At 37.8% G+C, this 18,309-nt stretch overlaps 1 protein-coding gene across 1 annotated transcript; it reads right to left on the bottom strand.

Moving 5' to 3' along the window:
- Positions 1-949: 949 nt before the first annotated feature.
- foxe1 (forkhead box E1) lies at positions 950-2,053 on the bottom strand. Its single transcript, XM_041786317.1, has one exon. It carries the CDS (start codon positions 2,051-2,053, stop codon positions 950-952), a length of 1,104 nt encoding a protein of 367 aa, XP_041642251.1.
- Positions 2,054-18,309: the final 16,256 nt, after the last annotated feature.

Here is an 18,309-nt window from a genome sequence, read left to right as displayed (position 1 = left end):
AGGCCTTTTTTCTGATAGAAAAATTGAGTGTTGTCACTTTAACCAAGCCGTTCCTTGCAAGTCTCATCTTGTCAGTCATGCAGACCTTTAGCGAAGAAGGCTTTCTGGTGCTCAGATAAAGGACTCACCCTACTTAATGTTATGAGCTGAAATATCCAGTTACAAGTCAATTCATTTTCCTGATTAGTGGATTTATGTGGCAGATTAACTGCGTCTGTCTGTCTGTCTGAGAGCTGTGTTGATGTCTGGACATGATAATTGAGGTCAGTCACGGTGAAAACTTCGGCTCCAGACAGCACTTCAAGCCAGCTGAGCTGAAACGGCAACGCAACCACAAAAGAGAAATATGCTGGAGAGTATTGTGGTTCCTAGTCTAAATGTTTTTAATGTTCCTAGTCGAAATGCTGCCGAATATTTAAGTCTAATTAAAATAAATTAAGTGTCAATAAATTAAATCGAAGAACAAAAGTTCATTGCGTTTATTTCCAAAAGCAACCTATTATGCATTTTCATAAAGCAAAAAATACATGTTAATGCACCAAAGCTGATGCTCCTTAGTACAAGCCACTTTTGCAAAGCTCAAGACAACAAAAAGCAATAATTTATTACAAAAATTAAGCCTTTCACTTAAAGTCACCAGTAACGTAACTATTAAACTTGCACATTCAATCCATGACAGCAAAAGCTTTAAACCACACACATTAAACAAATGTACACTCCTATGTGCCTCAAAGAGCCATGACCTTTAAATCCCTATTTCAGATTGAGCTTACCAAAAATCTAGAAAAATCTTTTAGTATTAAATCACAGTGGTGTCAGGAGAAATGTTTTCATCAGTCTGTTCAGCTTGTCCTTAAAACGTGTCATGAACAAGCCTTTAAACCCTGTTCGTTTGCAGACGTGTCTGTTAACATGGCAATGAGATGCTCAGATCAAGATTCTCATCAGCTCAGATGGCAGAAACAAACCTGTCCATATTCCCGGGGTATGTCGGGTGTCTCAGGTATCCCCCAGTGCTAGGGATGGGACCTGCAGCGCTGTTATACTGGGAGAATGAGCCCAGCTGCACCGGGGAGACCCTGTCATAATGGTCCATGGACTCTGCAGGGCCGTGAGCTGAGGAATGGATGCGTCCTGCTGCCATGTACCCCTGGGCATGGTTCTGTCCATATGAGCCCTGGTGGGGGTGATGGTGATGTGGATGGCTGTTTGCTCCAGAGTAGGTGAACCCGGGATGTGTAGAGGATCGAGATGATACGGCCCCTCCGCATGGTTGGCCCTGGAAGGGAGGGGCTCCAAGGCTGCAGGGACTCGTTGCATTTGGAAGCCCTTCTGGACTGAAGCTCCGACTTGGCTGCTGCATCACCTCTGACCCTTGACCTCCAAGCATGCTGGCTGAAGTCGGGTGTCCTATGATGTTATTTATGCTGAACATGCGGGTCTGACCAGGTCCAAACCCAGGCGGAGAAGATGAGGGATAGTAGCTGGAGGGCAGTTGCTGCCCGTAGGTGGGACTCACAGTCATGTTGGGATAGACGGTGTTGGCGTATGCAGCTGATCTTGCGATCTGGACTGGAGAGAAAACCGGTGTTTCATGGACGTATGATGTGTAAGTGCTGAAGTCACAGCGCTTGAATCTTTTCCTGCGCCTCAGGAAGCTGCCGCTCTCAAACATGTCCTCTGCGTTTGGGTCCAGAGCCCAGTAGTTCCCCTTCCCTGGCCGACCTGGTTCTCGAGGGATCTTGATGAAGCAATCATTGAGAGTCAAGTTATGGCGGATGGAGTTCTGCCATTTCTTTGAATTGTCTCTGTAGAAGGGGAAGCGCTCAGTGATGAACTTGTAGATGCCGCCTAAAGTCAGCTTGCGGTCTGGAGAGTTGGCGATAGCCATGGAGATGAGTGCGATGTAGCTGTAAGGGGGTTTCCCTCTCTGGATTGGTCTCTTTCTTCTGCGACCTCTGGGCTGTTCCTCCGTCTGAGGAGGAGGGTTGGAGGCAGACAAACTGCTGTCTGCCGGAGAGTCTTTCTCAACTTTGACCACTGGCATCGTCATTGGTGGTTTAAAAAATGTCCCTCAAAAGACAGACTTAAAAATCAACTCAATGCAAATAGTGCTCAAAAGAGTAGTCCACAGTTTTGTTGAGGGTTCCCACTGTCTAAGGAAACCGGTAAAATCCTGCACAGTCAAGTTCAAAACAGTTCTGCCCAGAGATCACATTTGTTTCTAAAAACTCACTGTCTTTGAGTCCAGATCCAGTCTTTCAAATGCAGGAAAGTTCTCTTCTTTCCCGTAACCATGAAACCCTCTTCCTCTTTTGCTTTATTCCCAGAGTATGTTGTCAGGTTAAGTTGAAGAGTGGAGGTGCGTGAGTGCCATGAGGTGTGTGTTGGTTCAAATGAGTCATTCAGCTTTACCTGAGGAGTGTATTACCTCCACAGAGCACCTGAGGGGCCACACCCCCCTCAAGCATCACATGCTCTCAGCATGCCTGAGCTTTAGAAGGGTCTATTGTTCATGTGTGACAAAGTCTGCATGTTTTGTGGTGGAAATGTCTATTCTCAGGGATGAAGGATGATTTAAATACAACTTTAAAAAGCAGGTGATATAGCAAAGCACATCTGCCATCCAAATTACAATATAGTTTTTGTGTGGATGATTAAAAAGAACACTCTTTTGTTCAAGAAATAAACACTGAGTTTACAGATTTGTGGTATTCTATCTTGCCACACTCAGTGACATTGTCTGCAGGCTGTATTTTAGCTTCCAGACATTAAGCTGTGAAAATAAACACTTCTTCCTCTTAATATTCAAATTTCCCTTTAAAGCCAACCTCAGTTTACTTTAAAAAATCCAGAATGGTCCATGTTGTTTTGACGTTCAACACTAAAAGACCTCTTTAGTGGTAACTTTACCTATGTGTTGTTTTTCTACCCTGCTTCCTTGTTTGTTTTGTGCCAGTGGTTGGACTAGCCAGCTGTGTTAAGAGATGTAAATGTTCTCTAGACAAAGGCCGGCTTGTGATTTCAGCATGCAAAATGTAGGCCATCATCATAATCCCTGGACGCAACCCGAGAGACAGGAATAACCAACCCTCGACACGAAAATCCGTCATTGTTTTGATTGGTTTGGATTGTCTCAAGGAATTGTTGGGGCTACTTGCTGGACATGTTTTATAGGGCACCTTTTTCATTGTAGTTTTTGCAGTGCAGAAACTGCTGCACAAATTAAATTTAAAGTCATTCTTGATAATCTAAAAAGAAAAAGAATTAAGTAGACTGAACAATATAGTTCCCTTGCAGCAGTGACGGAGACATTGCTGAGCAGCTCTGGTGGTATGCAGTGCGGGGACTCCGCAGGGCTGGGGTTCACCACCTTAATCTCTTAAACAAACAGAAAGGAAAACACGGCAGCACACTCCCACTGCTCAACACCAGGCAGGGTGAGCAGCGTGTGTCAGAGTGGGAGCGTGGTGAGAGAGCGCGGGTTTGCTCTCACAAACACTCGGATGAAAGGTTGAGTCCTGTGTGGGGAGGGCAGAGATGTGGCTCTGCTGCAACACCTGCAGCACCTTGATGGGTGATAAAATCGGCTGTTCTTCTTATCAGGGACTGAGGGAGACTTCTTTAAAAGATAGTTACTGTATTGTGCAATGCTTGATGTTATTTCTGTCATGATGATAAGACTAAGTGATCTATTTTTATCTGATTTCCTGGAGAGATTTAAATATAAAAACATGTTTATATAGCCCTGGTCCCTGTTGGATTTACTTTCACTTGGCTATTTTCAAACAACAACCCTTTTAATCTCTTGTTTCTTTTGTAGATTTTTCATGTGGAAGATTGTAGCAGGACACAGAGATAGAGCATTATAATTTTACACACAAAGATATACATTTTGTCAAATTAAATGTTTATATGAAAAAATAACACTGTGAGGTTATAGGACATGCATGACAGAAGTTGTTATAGTATCTACTGTTTGCATTGTCATACAGGACTAATAGAGCAACTTGACTCTGCTCTCAGTAAAAAAAACATGCTGGGGGAATACACACATTGCTTGAACTTCTCACTCTGAGCCTGAATTGAATGTAAATATATAAACATTCATACTAAAGCCATAGCATTGTCATGATCAGAAGATTGCCAATTTGTTTAAGTTTCAATATCATTCATGTTGTTTTTCAAGCAGAACTGCGAAAAATTAGAAAATCACAACATTCAAATTAAAAAAATGTGATTTTTTAAATTGAAAAACACTTTTCTTCCATTAAAAGCCGGAAACCATTAAACCTGTTGACGCAATTATGAAGATCTCAGATGCACGCTTTAAAATTTGATAGATATTTTTCAGCTTAGTTATTAATAGGGGTGTCTGTCAAGTGATTAATCACAATCAGTTTCAGAATTTCTGTTTTTTTGTAATGAATCTCCCCTTTTGTTACATTTATAAATTTCACTGTATTGCCTGTAAACTTTTTTTTTTTTAATGTTTTTAATTGTATTTATTTTAGTTTTGTTCAAGTGTAATTCAAGTGTCAATGACTTCCTGTTTGGATACAGACCTGGTTTAATTTGAAAAGAAAATAGGAAACTCCTGCCGGCCGTCCTCCAGGCCTCCCACAGTCCCGTCCCTGGCATCTGAACCAACCCAGTACACAGTGAGCTGGATCAGGCTCAGGAAAGTGCAAGCTAAGTCTGGTGTAGAGCGCTGTCTTTGCAGAGTTTACTAACCCCTGTTGGAGTGTAGACCGCAACGGACAAGACTGAGCCCAAAGAATGGGGTCAGTCTCGCATGCAGTAAACGCTTGTTGACAGTCATTACCTCCGATATCCAGGGGGCCAATCGGCTCACAACTGCCAGGTCCACCCACTCAGTGTAGCATCTGTCAGCACAGCCGCACCAGTAGTTGGTGCATCCACCAACACTAGTCTCACAAGTGCCAGGGCGCCTCACCTCGGACAAGGCACCGATGGTAACCCAAGCCGAGCCAGCTACCTCAACATGGCTGGTGTGCAAGAATCCTCCTGAAGAGAAGTCACGTTCCAGGCATCAACCTGGAAATACTGCCTCAGGTTGAGCTGTAACAGTTGAGAACTGGTTGACGACACCTTGGCACCAGCAGCGATGTTCAGCCTATACCTGATCGATGCTGGTTGTGCAGGGATCTCCTCCTGATCTCGCAGTTAGGGTCCTAAGGGCTTTGCCCCGCTGCCTTCATGTGACATGCTGCTCGTCTAATGGCCGCAGCATCAGGAGTATGACCACTGTGTGGTTCTTTTTTTTCGCAGGTTCTTATATGCGATGTAATTTAAAAGCATGGTGGTGCAAACCCCCCACTCTGAGGCTCCGGACGCAGGGGACGTTGACCCCCTTTCAGCTGCATTAGCAACTGCCATATCAGGTCAGTTCAGATATGATAGTGGTGTTGAACATTCAAGGATCCATTCTTTAACCCATGCAGTTCTCTTTATGCCATGCTGCTCTTAAACTGTAGAAGATTCAAAGGTTCCTCATTAAGAAATCCTTCCTCCCATACGTGGCCTTTATATCCAACATTTTAAGGTACTTCAAAGGGTGAGGTGAACGTCCTACTAGGCATAAAAGTTGGAATGGGGCCGATGTCCTATCACCATACCCATTTCTGCACACACTGCCCTCCTAAATAACTCACAAAGACAATGTGATAGCTTTAGTTTTTGTATTGCATTTAAACGGGGATATCTTGAAGAACAATAAGTAGACATCTTTCCATGTTTATCTATCACACCAAACTTTTTTTTGACTAATCAAAATGAGGTGAATTGATCAACAGGTCTTATTGATGATAATTTTATAATGAAGATGCTGTTTTATACTGGAGTCTAATATGGGTAATGAGAGTGAATATAATATCTTAAAAAAATAATTCAACAAGCCAGAACTTAGCACAAAAACATTTTAAAACAGACTGATTAATCAGTAAACAAAACATGAGAATGGGCTTGTAAGTAAGTCAGAATTGATATACAGTATATTGATATATTCCCTCTCTTATCCTTGAGTATTTTTATTTTAAAGAAGTTCCATTCAGTTAGGATCTTTCTTTCTTTCTTGTCAAAGAAGAAAAAACAATCCTCTTAAGCTGTACATAAAAGTAACAATAAATGCAATAAAGACTAAAGAAGATGTAGGAAAGGCAAAAAATAAACCGGTACAAATGAGGATACAGGGTTTGGATGTGAGTTGAGTACAAACATAATTTTTAATTTCTATTTGCATAAAGTGCAATTATTTCACGAAGAATCAATTAAAATGTGATCCTGTCATCTTTAAACAATGAGCAAGAGTTGTGTTTTTAGAGGCAGTGTAAACACTGGGGATATATTTTTATTAGTTAATGGACTCGTATCCTCATGACTGCGACAATGTGTTTGATGTGCGGTTACTTCGCTTCAACTCGTGACATGTGATGGACATGCAGTGTAGATTGCTGTGGACCTCACCCTTTGCTTAAGTCAGCTTCGTATGCTTTATGGCTGTGAACAATTAACAGTGAGTAATTTCTCAGGTAGCCGTTGTTTTTGGAGCTCAGGCTCATAGCTGCCATAGTTTGCTTATGCATCACGATTTGGCAGAGCTACAGAATTGACTGTTAATATTTGTTCATGAGCCTTTTATCTGTGCGTTTGTGCTGGCGGATTAAAAACATGGCTGAGGCTGCTGAAAGGTGACTCTACTGTCAACATTTGTGAGCAGGAACATTTTATAATGCGCCAGTGTGCCTTGACTTTTAGGCTTCTTGGTCAGTGTAAAATGGGCCATGTTGTACAGCCTAAAAATATCTAGTATTACTCTTTGATTTTCTGGTTTGTTTCTCAATTCTAAGCTGCTCTATTCTATAATTAAAATGAAATTACACTTGTATTATTTTAGCTTTTTTCACCTCATGTTTTGCTTTGGTTCACTCTTGTAAACTCAAGATAAGCTGGCTTAAGCCGAGTTCAGACCAGAGATTCAGGACTATCACAGGTGACAGTTGCAGCAGCGTGAAGTGAGCCAGGGTAGGAGTGGCTAATTTGGAGGATCAGTGGAAATTCTGGTGGGCAGGACTGATTTTAAGGCCCAGTGGGCTGATTTACAGTGGCATTAAACCAGCTGCTCTCGTGAGAGCGACACGGGCAGGAACGTTCATTGTTTGAATTGCATTTCAACTCTACCTTTGCTTGGTTGGGCAGTGAAGGTCGTCCGTGTCTCATGTGTACCTCATCAATGGTTATCCCTCCGACCCAAGACAGTCATGGTGATAATCACGAGAGAAAGATGGATAATAACCCGAGCAAAGTTGGTGAAAAAGTTAGACTTTAAAAAAGATAACTTTTTAGAAGCCTATGTGGCTTAGCTTGCACATTTATTGTTTCATTGCAAGCTTGTGGCGTGAAATTAAATGTTTCCATGCCTTTTAGCAACACATAACATAAACTGTGCAAATCAACGTCCAAGTTTATGAATCAATTTTAGTGAACTGTATGGTGTTATAGCCTATAACAACTTATATGATTTAGCTCTATGCACATAGTAGCTATTACAACAAGAAATATGTTTAAAACCTCACTTCTGCAGCAGCTGCAGGCCCTCTACCAATTTGCTGCTGCGTGAGTGAAGAAGACTCCCCACCACTAACAAGCACAAGCCATGAGAGTGGACAGGTAGGATTCAGTCAGTGTTCATGTTAAATATAAAAGTAAATAACAAGTGCCCAGAAAAAAAACCCTTATGGAACATGTAAACAAATCTAACCGGATATACAAATGATTGGAAATAGTTTTCTTTTTATAAACAGAATACTTATAAACTAAAAAGGACTTATATGACTGTAAAACCTGTCCCTAAATGAACGAGTGGCATGGAAGGTCAACATACTGAAATACAAACATTTTGAAATAAAAATCTTGTTTTCTATTCTTCTTTTTATAGTTATAAATGGCTTTCACTGACTTGAGAATATAATTCTTCCAATTTTTAACCTTGATTATTGTGTCAGGAGAAACTATTATAATGAATGCAGTTCATCCACAATTAATTCACAATTAATTAATCTATTCACTGGAACTGTAATGCTCTAAGAAGGCTTTCTGTGGTCAAAAGCCTCACTGCATATGCATGTTTGCACTAATTAATCTATTTATGGTACTAATTACCAATTTGATTTAATCTATTTACTGTAGTCAAATGCTACAACTTATTAATCTATTCACTCTAACTCAAATGCTGTAAGAAAGCTCATTGTGGCAAAGTGCCTTACCTCATGTGCATATTTGCACTAAATAATCTACTGAGTCGTTGCAGCACGTGTCTTTTGTTTATATTAGCTGTGAAAATGACAATAATGACAAAAGGGAATTCATGATAAATCACCCTCATGCAGTGATCATACAGTCTAATTTTAGTTGTAATCATGACGATATAAAAAAAAAACAGTGACTGTGCTGTATTTTTCCTTTTGAGACAGATTTATGGCACACTAACTTGAAGGAATGAATCACTTCAAACTGAGCGACTGGGAGAGTCGTTATGGAAACAGAACAAATTCTCTCTCGGCTGCTGTGGTAGAAACTGGTTGGGTTTCAAAACGTTGTAGGATGCAAGCAGTTGCATGTTTCAACGTATCTCCTTGGAAATCTTTGGTTATTACTGGGCTTTAAACCATTGTTTCTCAACTGGTTTAGCCTCAGGACCCACTCCAATTTTTCTGATGTGAAATTATGACCCAGAGTTGATCCAAATTTAAACCACTCAAGTTTGGAAAATAAAGAATGATGCAGTTAGGACCTGAGATAGTACAGAATATCGCTGTTTGACTTCTTGATGGCTTCACACCTCACCTTAGTCTACGCCTGGACGATATGGCCTAAAAATCATTTCACGGTATTTTTCTTGCCTTTGACGATAACGGTATTATATCTCAGTATTACAAAATTAAAAAGAGATAATGCTTTTTAATCTAAATTCAAGTGTTATTAACCCCCTTCTACCCTTGAAACAAACCTTTGATGGCATACTCAACTCTAAGTTTCATATTTCATCTCTAACCTGATGAGGTGTGTTAGGCTGACAATGACTTGAACATGTTTCCTAATGTTTTAATTCAGAAAAATAACAGCCGCGGACTTTTATTTTGAAGAGCTTGACGTTAGTATCGTGTTTATCATAGCTTAGCTTTGGCTGCTGTACCAGGGAATACGGCTAGTTTACAGCAGCTTTTCTGACCTGCAGCCTGGATCTTTGACTCACTGTGGACTTAGAAAAGAAAGTCATAAGTTAAAATAGACTTTTAAACGGTTGTTTATGCCGTTGTAAGAGGAAGAGCTGCAGCGCTGGGCTCTGAGACCAGCCAAAGCAGCACTCAGCTTGTGTTAAAGCCCCAGGCAACCTGACAGAGACAGCATACACACTCACACTTAGTTGCGGTACAGCCGTCAGACTTTGAGAGGAAAAAATACGCGTTTTTGCCTGCTAACTCGGAGGCAGATACGATGACGTCATTAACAAGCATTATTGCGATTGGTTGGTAGAGTCCAAATCTCTACTGCAGGCCAAATTTACATCATTTATACCGTCTCCCGCATATACCACGCACCCCTACCTTAGTCCCACTTGTCCTAATCCAAGTGCAATACCTCTGCAACTGAAAACGCACCTTTTACATGTTTCTTTTATTTATAGTTATTTAATGCTGTTTTAGTTATTTATTTATTTATGATTTTAAATTAAGTGTCCTGGGCCATAGTTTTGGCATTTTAACTTTTTTTTGTCATTTTTATCAATCCATACAAAGTGCTGCACTTTTTAGACCTTTGCCTTCATTCTCTCGTTCCCTGTTTTGTGGACTAAACAAACCCTTATCAGAGGATTATAAGACCTTTTTAAAAGGTGAAATATAAAACATTCGTGTTTTTCAAATAAGAAAAGTAGTTATGTTGTTGGTTCACAAAAACAGAGCAGATAAAAAAGTAATGCAATATGCCTTCATTTTACTCTGACATAACTCCCAACAAATACTAATGTTGCTTCCTGCTGGCTCAACATGTGATAAAGTGTCTGTTTGCTAACAGGTTTGCCATAATTAAGATGGTGGTGATATCTAGAGCATTTCCCAAACTTCAGTAAGATGAGGCCTAATTTGAAACCTGAAAATCTTCTTGGACCCTCAAAAAAACCCTTCTACAACCATATCCTAAGACTCCAATATTTTAATTTTATTTGTCACACTTTTGTTTTATAAACAGGGAATTTTAATGCAAATGCTTTGCTTCCAGATAAGTTACCATTACACTGGAAATGTTTGCTGGGTCACAAAGTATAATTTCCTTCCCTTTAATCAGGCATCTGCATCTTTTGTTGATATTTATCTCTGTAAACATACCTTATGCCCTGGTAAACCCTTCCTAAGTAGCATTAATGTCTCCAAAGACACCTATAACTTCTTAAAATCAGGAAATGACAGCATAGCAGTATGCTTAAAGGAGTGTCACCAGTTAATCCAACACCAGTTAAACCATGACACCGGTTCTACACATCACAAAAAATAAATTATAAAAAGGTAACATGACTTAAAACTTGCTATTTTTTTTTACATTTAAGACTCAAAATAATAACATGTAACAGGTTTTTTATGATAATTTAAAATGTGATTAAATTTTGTTTTCACTTTCTATAATTTTTGTTATTGTAAATGAATTCTCGCCGCCCACCTGTAGTACCTCTAGGGCGAACCAGTGGTTCCTGGCCCACTTTGTGGGAAGCACTGATCTAATGTTATGTTTACAGCTAATTTAGACAGAACTAACATTCTGGAAAAGAAATCTAATGGTACTGGAAAAATCAATTTATATGTTCCAGACATTATAGATAATTAAAATCTACTTATCTACTAAAATTTGATTTATCAGTTAGAATAATAATTAAAACCTGCATCTGAATGGATTTAATAATTTGGATGCACAACTCAGTTTAGTAGCCATGTTTACATTTTCATGCACATTTTTCCAAAACTCTTTTTTTTCCTCCCTAGCTGCTGGATCTTGGACTGCAGGATTTATTACCCTTATTTGTGGGATTAATTTTTGTAAATATAGTGCTGCAGACAGGCTTTTTTTTTTTTTTTTTAAGTGCACTTGGCTTTAGCATCACTGAGTCATACCAGAGGGCCCCCACAGCTAAGGGCCCTGGAGCCATGCATTGATGCCGCAGTGAGAGGCCTCCACCTGTCGATCTCAGTGCGCCGTGGAGACGCAAATGACGGCTGGAGGTCGGGACAGCTGCTGAGGAGAGCGGAGCTGCAGCCAAGGCAAATGAAGAGCTCTTCACTTTGTGTCTCACTGCCAGAGAGAAACGGCTCTCTCCAAACAAAGACAAACAAATGAGACATTTGAATTTGAACACTTGACTTTAACCATGTGATAGCTACACGTTTACAGGTGCTGGGTGACTCCAGGACTCATTCCAGATTACAACAGGGTGCATGCTGCACGTCGAGAATTTCAGAGGGATGCTAAAAATAGGAGGAAAAAAGAGGTACTTTACAGTAGAAATAATTCAGTGTCAGGGGAAGAAAGCTAAATCATGCTGTTATGAAAACTTGCAAAAGACTGAATATTTGAAGATATTTTGAAAGCGCCTATTCCAGGTGGGACATCACATTCTGTATTTTCTCAGTGGTATCTTTTTGTAATGGAATTTATTATGTTACATATACAGGCATGTATTTATTGTTTTTCTGATAAATAATTAATATATAAAAAGAACTGTGAAAACTCAACCAGTCAACAAATTGTCTTTTAATGACTAATTTTGCAAAATAACGAAAATAAAATGTAAATTCACTGCTATTTTTTTATATAAAATATTTTAGTAGAAACAAATAAGGGAAATATATATATTTTTAGCTTATATTAACTCAATTTCACCTTTAAACACATACATTCACTTTTATTCTTCCTCTGCAAATATTCTCATTTATTGTTCTGAGCACACACACCCACACACACACACTGATTTAACGGCAGGCTCCCCTGGCACTACAGTGCTTCAGTTATGTAAACTGGCCCGGGTTTGGAGCAAGTCAACCGTCAGGACTTTGCATCCTCACCAAGTCCCTGCAGCTGCAAATGCAAACATGAAGCCCTCACCCGCCCAACAGTGGCCTGACTGGGTCAGCAAGCACACACACATGCACACCAAGGTTATAATAGTTTGGGATTTTTCATCAGTTTTTATTTTTATTTCGTTTTCACTTTCTGTGTTCAATTTCAGTTTAGTTTTTATTGGTTTTGACTGCTGGTTTGTTAGTTTAGTTTAGTTTTTATTTTGCAAAAATGCTTTGTTTTAGTTTTCATTAGTTTAGTGTTAGTTTTTGTTTTTTCAGATAGATGTCGGGGCTGAGTGAACGTCATACATTTTTTAAAGCATATTCTAACAGGCTACTCTTCCCTTGTCCTTTTATTTATTAACAGATGATGTTTGAATACAACTCCAGGTTAAACTATGACTTAGTGAAGACTTAACCAATCAGATCAGGCAGTTTCACACTCCCCAGACTCATGTGTAGGTGCAAGTCAGTATGGTTGTATCAAAGACTAAAACTAAGGATATTTTGTCTCTATTTTTATTTTATTTTAGTTAGTGTTGTAAGAGCACTATACAGTTTTAGTTAGTTTTTATTTAGTTTCAGTCAACTAAAATGATTTTTTAATTTTAGTTTTAGTAATTTAGTTAGTTTTAGTTAACTTTAATAACCTTGATGCATATAGCACAAGGTTCAAATGGAAACAAAAAGCTCCATCTAAGAAATGCCTGGCTCAGTTAAAAAAATGTTTTCACTTACTAAAAACAAAAAATACACAGGGCAGTTTTAATAATAAATAATTTGGAGAAAAAGCAGCAGTAATCCTTGTTTTAGATAAAATAGTCTAAATGATGATACTTAAAGGCCTGCTCGTAATAAAAATCTAAACTTCTAGTTTATTAATTTAATGATTTCAGTGGCAAACCTCGTTCTCAAATGTTGCCATGTCTAAAAACATTTTTAAATAAATGTAAACTCAATGTTTGTAATACAGAAATAAAATCAGGAAAATACTTTAAATTCACACACAAAACAAAATGTGAAATGAGACACTAAGGAGCAGTGTTGTATTCATTTATGGTGTATTCATCATTCAAAAACTTCAAAAACAACAAACTGAACCAATAATTTAAAATGATTGACAACTCAGTCTAAGAATGATAGCAGAAATGGTCTCCATTGATAAAAGAACAGTTCATCAAATTTTGCATGAAAATTTGAGCATGACTAAAGGCTAAGTACCAAAACTTCTGACTCCTGATTTAAAAAAAAAAAAAAAGGGGGGGAAGTAAATTTGTGGAGACATTTTAAAAGAAACTGAAGGAACCCCATATTTCAGTTAAGTTTCAGCTTAAAAGCTAATTATTTTCTGATGCCTTATCAAAATTGCGTGCACTTCAAACAGTAGCTGGCGGTGAAATAATGACATCACTCATTGGAAACTTACAGCATGTGTTTGAATACCCAACCTTGAATATATAACTCTCAGTGTGATTGTAAGTAAACCATGTGTTTTTGTGTTTTTTGTGTCCTCATATGTGCAAACTCATTATTTAATAGCAATACATTTAGGTATATGTGCTTGAAACATTTTCTGCCAACTTGAGATTTGCCTGTTTTTACTGTTGTGCCAACTAAATGGAAACTTGAAGTAGAAAGTTGGACCCCTCAACTCAAAAAAAAAAGCTGTGAAACTTGCTACCTACTTTTTCTATGTTGGGTCCTCATGTTAGTTTTTACAGTGTTAAATGCAATTAAAATAATGTTAATAATAATGTAAAAAAGTTTACTGTGGTAAAAGGCCTCACCTTAAATGCACAGTTGCACTAATTAATTCAATTTACCTTAAATTATCTGTCTCATGTAAATCTGCCCACATCCCTGCGCATTTTATATTTCTGATCATGTCTTATCAGCATTCTTGCAACCTCTGCATATCTTTCAACACGGACTTGTATACTGGAAACACACCTTACTAGAGGTTGTACATCTTTAAATCTTAATTCTTTTTTTTAATACTTTTTCAGTTTTATTTTTATGATTCTCATCATCATTAATGCAATAATACTGACAGCCCATAATATAATTGTAGACCAAAACCATCTTTATGTACATTTGTACTGATGAGATATAAGGAGCTTTATGAAGGTTTCTCTCCATGTACGTCATTTGAAAGAGTCTTCAGCTGCATCATACTCACTTTTTGGTGTGTGTGCAGGTTTGAAGCTAAAAACCAAATGGTTTCTTCTGCATGCTACCAATACGGATGTTAGTAAGAGAATTTCTGAACAAATTCAGGGCTGGATATCTCATACTCAGTTTGCACCATAATCATCTCAGTTTGTAGAGGTCAGATATGTAGAGTTGTTTTTTCCCTTACATGTCCTGTGAGTGAAAAAATCAGCTTGATTACATTGACTCCTATTGTACTGTCTTGACAGTAAGCGAGCAAAACAATGCCCCTTGTCGCCCCTTTCCTGTTTTCCTCTGTCGCGTCTGCTGAGATTGGCAAGATATAAAGTGGAAGATAAGATATTGAACAGGAATATTTCCTTGGTTTTCGTCCACTCTCCTCTCAGCAGAACTTCTTAGCTTGTTTTAGATGTGGAAATATTTGTGCATTAATAATTTCCATGTCTGTGTTTGAAATGTTATGCTCTGACTTGTGTCAACACTGAGGCGAAACTATTCAGCCGTCAAAGGCTCTAAAGTACAACGCACCACACTTCCGTTTGTCCACATTCAAAATAAAAGAGCTGCATGTCAAAGGGGCGCCTGAAAGGCTGTCAGGACACAATGTTATGCTCCTTTTTGTCACCATCAGCTGCCTCTCACTTTTTGTGTATAGAAACAAGAGCAATACCTCAGATGCCCTGAATAAAAGATTATCCCGAAGACAAACAAGGTATTTGAACACTTTTGCCTCCTAGCGTTTACGGTGACATGTTGAATTAACAAAGTATATTTAAGAGAGTTAATCTGCCTTCAGGCTAAAAGTTCCTAATAGTGTTTTACCTGCATCCCTTTTTTAAGCAGTCCTAAATTAATTAACACTTTGATACATGCCAGTCAGAATGTCTTCTGTGTAAACTGTGAGATTTCTATTTGAGTACTGGGTGTGAACAACCCACAGATTGAATTAGCTGGGACGGCGACACAATTCCTGAGAAGTGCTCCCGCCTCTTGAGCAAGCAGAGATGCTCCAACAGAAAGACAGAGGACTAATTAACTTCTATTTGATTTTAAGGAAGGCTCTGCAAATTCTGTGTGTCACTATATACTCTGGATACACCATATATACTATATATACTGTATACACCATTATTTTAGAAACAGACTTACACAAAAAAACAATCTGAAGAAAAATGCAAAATCGAAAAAAAGGCCACAAATCAAACATTTGTACAAAAAGACAACAGTTTTTGAAAACAATTTAGCATTTTATGTTTTCTAAAGTTAATCAAACAGGTGTTAAAGTTATTTCATGCATTTTTGTAGAGAGTTATAGTTGTTTAAAGTAAGATTTTTGAAGCAAAAAATGAGGACGAATGGTAGAAAATATCAGGTATATAGTTTTGGATCAGACTTGCTTTTAATTTCTTTTTTCTTTCAGTTTCTTCTGCTGCTCTTTAATAATTTAATTTTTTCCCTTTATTTATTTATTGTCTTTTTAAATTTATTTATATTTATTTATTATTCATTCATCCTTGAATGTCTAACTGTCCCAAATATTTTAATTTCGTCTGATATGATGGGGCTTCTTATAGTCATTGCATATAATCCATTGCGTTTTCTTGCTTTTATTTGTTTAGTTTTAATTCTTGTTTGTCTTGTGTTGTTGCATTGTGTCTAATGTTCACTGTATTTTAAACTCTTTCTCTTCTTCTTCGCCTTTATCTTTGGTGGCCTTTCACGTCTGCATTTCTTTCCCACCCTTTCTGTGTATTTTCTGGGGTTAACTCTCTTTTGCCTGTTGTCTGCTTATCCTGTTATCTACCTGAGATCCTGTCTTTCCTCTCGCTAAAAACAATGTTTTTAAAAGTGCTATTTAGATAAAGTCAAAACTATTATTTTGATAATTTTTATGATGTTTTTAACACTGAAATACCATCACTTTTAAATTAAATGATTTTTCGTGTTGTACATTCATGCTTGTAAAAAAAGATTTTTATCCTTATAATTCATGTAGATGAAATCCTGTTCATACTGATACGCGTCCGTTTAATACACACTGTGACCAATTGTGATTCATACAATCTTTGAAGCACTTCCCCCTCTAGAATGAATAGAAAAAAATATCATAATTACAGATTAATCAGTGCCATTTGCAACAGTTAGAGTTCCCACTATTCAAATAGTTTTACAGTTATATCTTATGTTTTTTTAGTGGTCAGTGTGCTTTCTTGTTGTGTGTGGGATGTCTTTGCCCCCCCTACAGTACTTTAAAGCAGTGGTTCTTAACTGCTTGGGCAAGACCCACCACTACATCTTGAAATCGTGACCCAGTTTTTCCAAAAAGTTCAACTAATCAAATTTTTAAATGAAAAATTCTGTTTGAACCCTAAATGTAAGAAAATGTGATTAAAAACAGAGACGGGTGAAACAAACATAGTTAAAAAGCAGATCAATACAGAGGAACATCTATGCATATACTTTATTTTACTCAGTTTTCCCAAGACAGCATGGAAATTTGGTAATTTCTTTAGTCATTCCCTTCTTATATTGGGAAAACTAGCTTTGTTATCAGAAGGGAAACAAGTTGAAAACTTGAGCAAAAAGACCAAAATGTACTTGTCATCACAGGAAACCCTGAAAAAGAAATATGAAAGGTACTGTATCCATAGACTTTGACCATTCTTTTTATCATGGCACATATTCACGACCCACTGGACACAGTTTCATGACCCACTTCTGGGTTCTGGCCCACCAGTTGAGAACCACTGCTGTAAAGAACACAAAGTCTTTCCTGGTCTAAATTTGTGAATCTTATTGTTTCAGTTTTAGTTTGCTAACAGACCTATAACATGACATTTGATTCTACAGCAGGTAATAAATTAATTCTTTTTCAAGTATAGATATTCAGTTATGGAAAATAACAATCTATTTGGATTACATGTACACAGTGTAGCAAAATAAACATTTTAACAGTAGCAGTAAAACAAGCTTAATCTCTGGAGGTTTATTGCATTCATATGAAGGAAAAAAAAAAGTTTTTCTGTCTCTTTTTTTTCTGCACTGAATTTTTTAGTAAACCAACCGGTAGCCAAAAATTCCCGATGATACCGACTCTCTCACTTAAATGCAGTTGCTGCTGCAAATCAGCCTTACCCTCAAACAGTATTAGTATTTTCCAAATTTCTAACCCAAACAGAAATAAAACTGGATTCAACTAAACAGCTGAGCCATCTTTGCTCCTTTGAAAAGCCTGCATGAAGGCTTCTGCTGCAATTTTGAGCTGACTAACTCAGATAAGAAATAAAACAGAGAAAAAAAATAACTTGGGAAAAAGCTCAGAAAAACAGAAAACAGTTTTTCCTCTCATAGGATTTACATCTCATATTTCTCTGAGAGCTGCAAGCAACAGGAATCTGTGTAGAGCACAATATGAAAATGGCTATTTCTAAGGAAATTGTGATTCTAAACAGAATTAATTCTCCTATTTAAACAGCTGGTTTATGGGGTGGTTCCCTGATGCAATCCTGAGAAAGTGTTTGAAATAACAGGACAAGCACATTCTTCAAATGTGCAAAAAAATGAACCTAGCTGTAGTTCAGAGATCCTCAAAACACTTATGAATGAGGAGGAATAAAAGCTTTGGCTGACGTATATCTCTTTAAACTGCACAAACTTTTCTATAATTGTATCCTGCATCCCTACACTAACACTTTCTCTTGCTTCGATTAGCAAAAAACAATCAGGGTTAAAAAAAAATGGTGGATAACAAATTATCTTTGTTTTGCCTGAGAGCCAGACCAGCTCTGAGTCAGTCACCATCAACCATTTAGCACCTGAGATCTAATTGTGACATAAAATTATCACTTAATATGCTAAATGATAAGAAAAATGATTCAAACAGGAACTTTTTAGAGTGAGTGAATATCTTAACTGATTGAATGCTGCATGTTTTTCCCCCTGAAGTCAGTTGTTGATCAGGCTTTTTTAGTATGACTCACTCTGGATGAGTCACTCCTCTCCTGATAGA

Source organism: Cheilinus undulatus, linkage group 4, assembly GCF_018320785.1.
Source record: "Cheilinus undulatus linkage group 4, ASM1832078v1, whole genome shotgun sequence".
Taxonomy (NCBI): Eukaryota; Metazoa; Chordata; class Actinopteri; order Labriformes; family Labridae; genus Cheilinus; species Cheilinus undulatus.
Note: the sequence above shows the minus strand (reverse complement) of the source record. Positions and strands in the feature narration are given on the sequence as shown.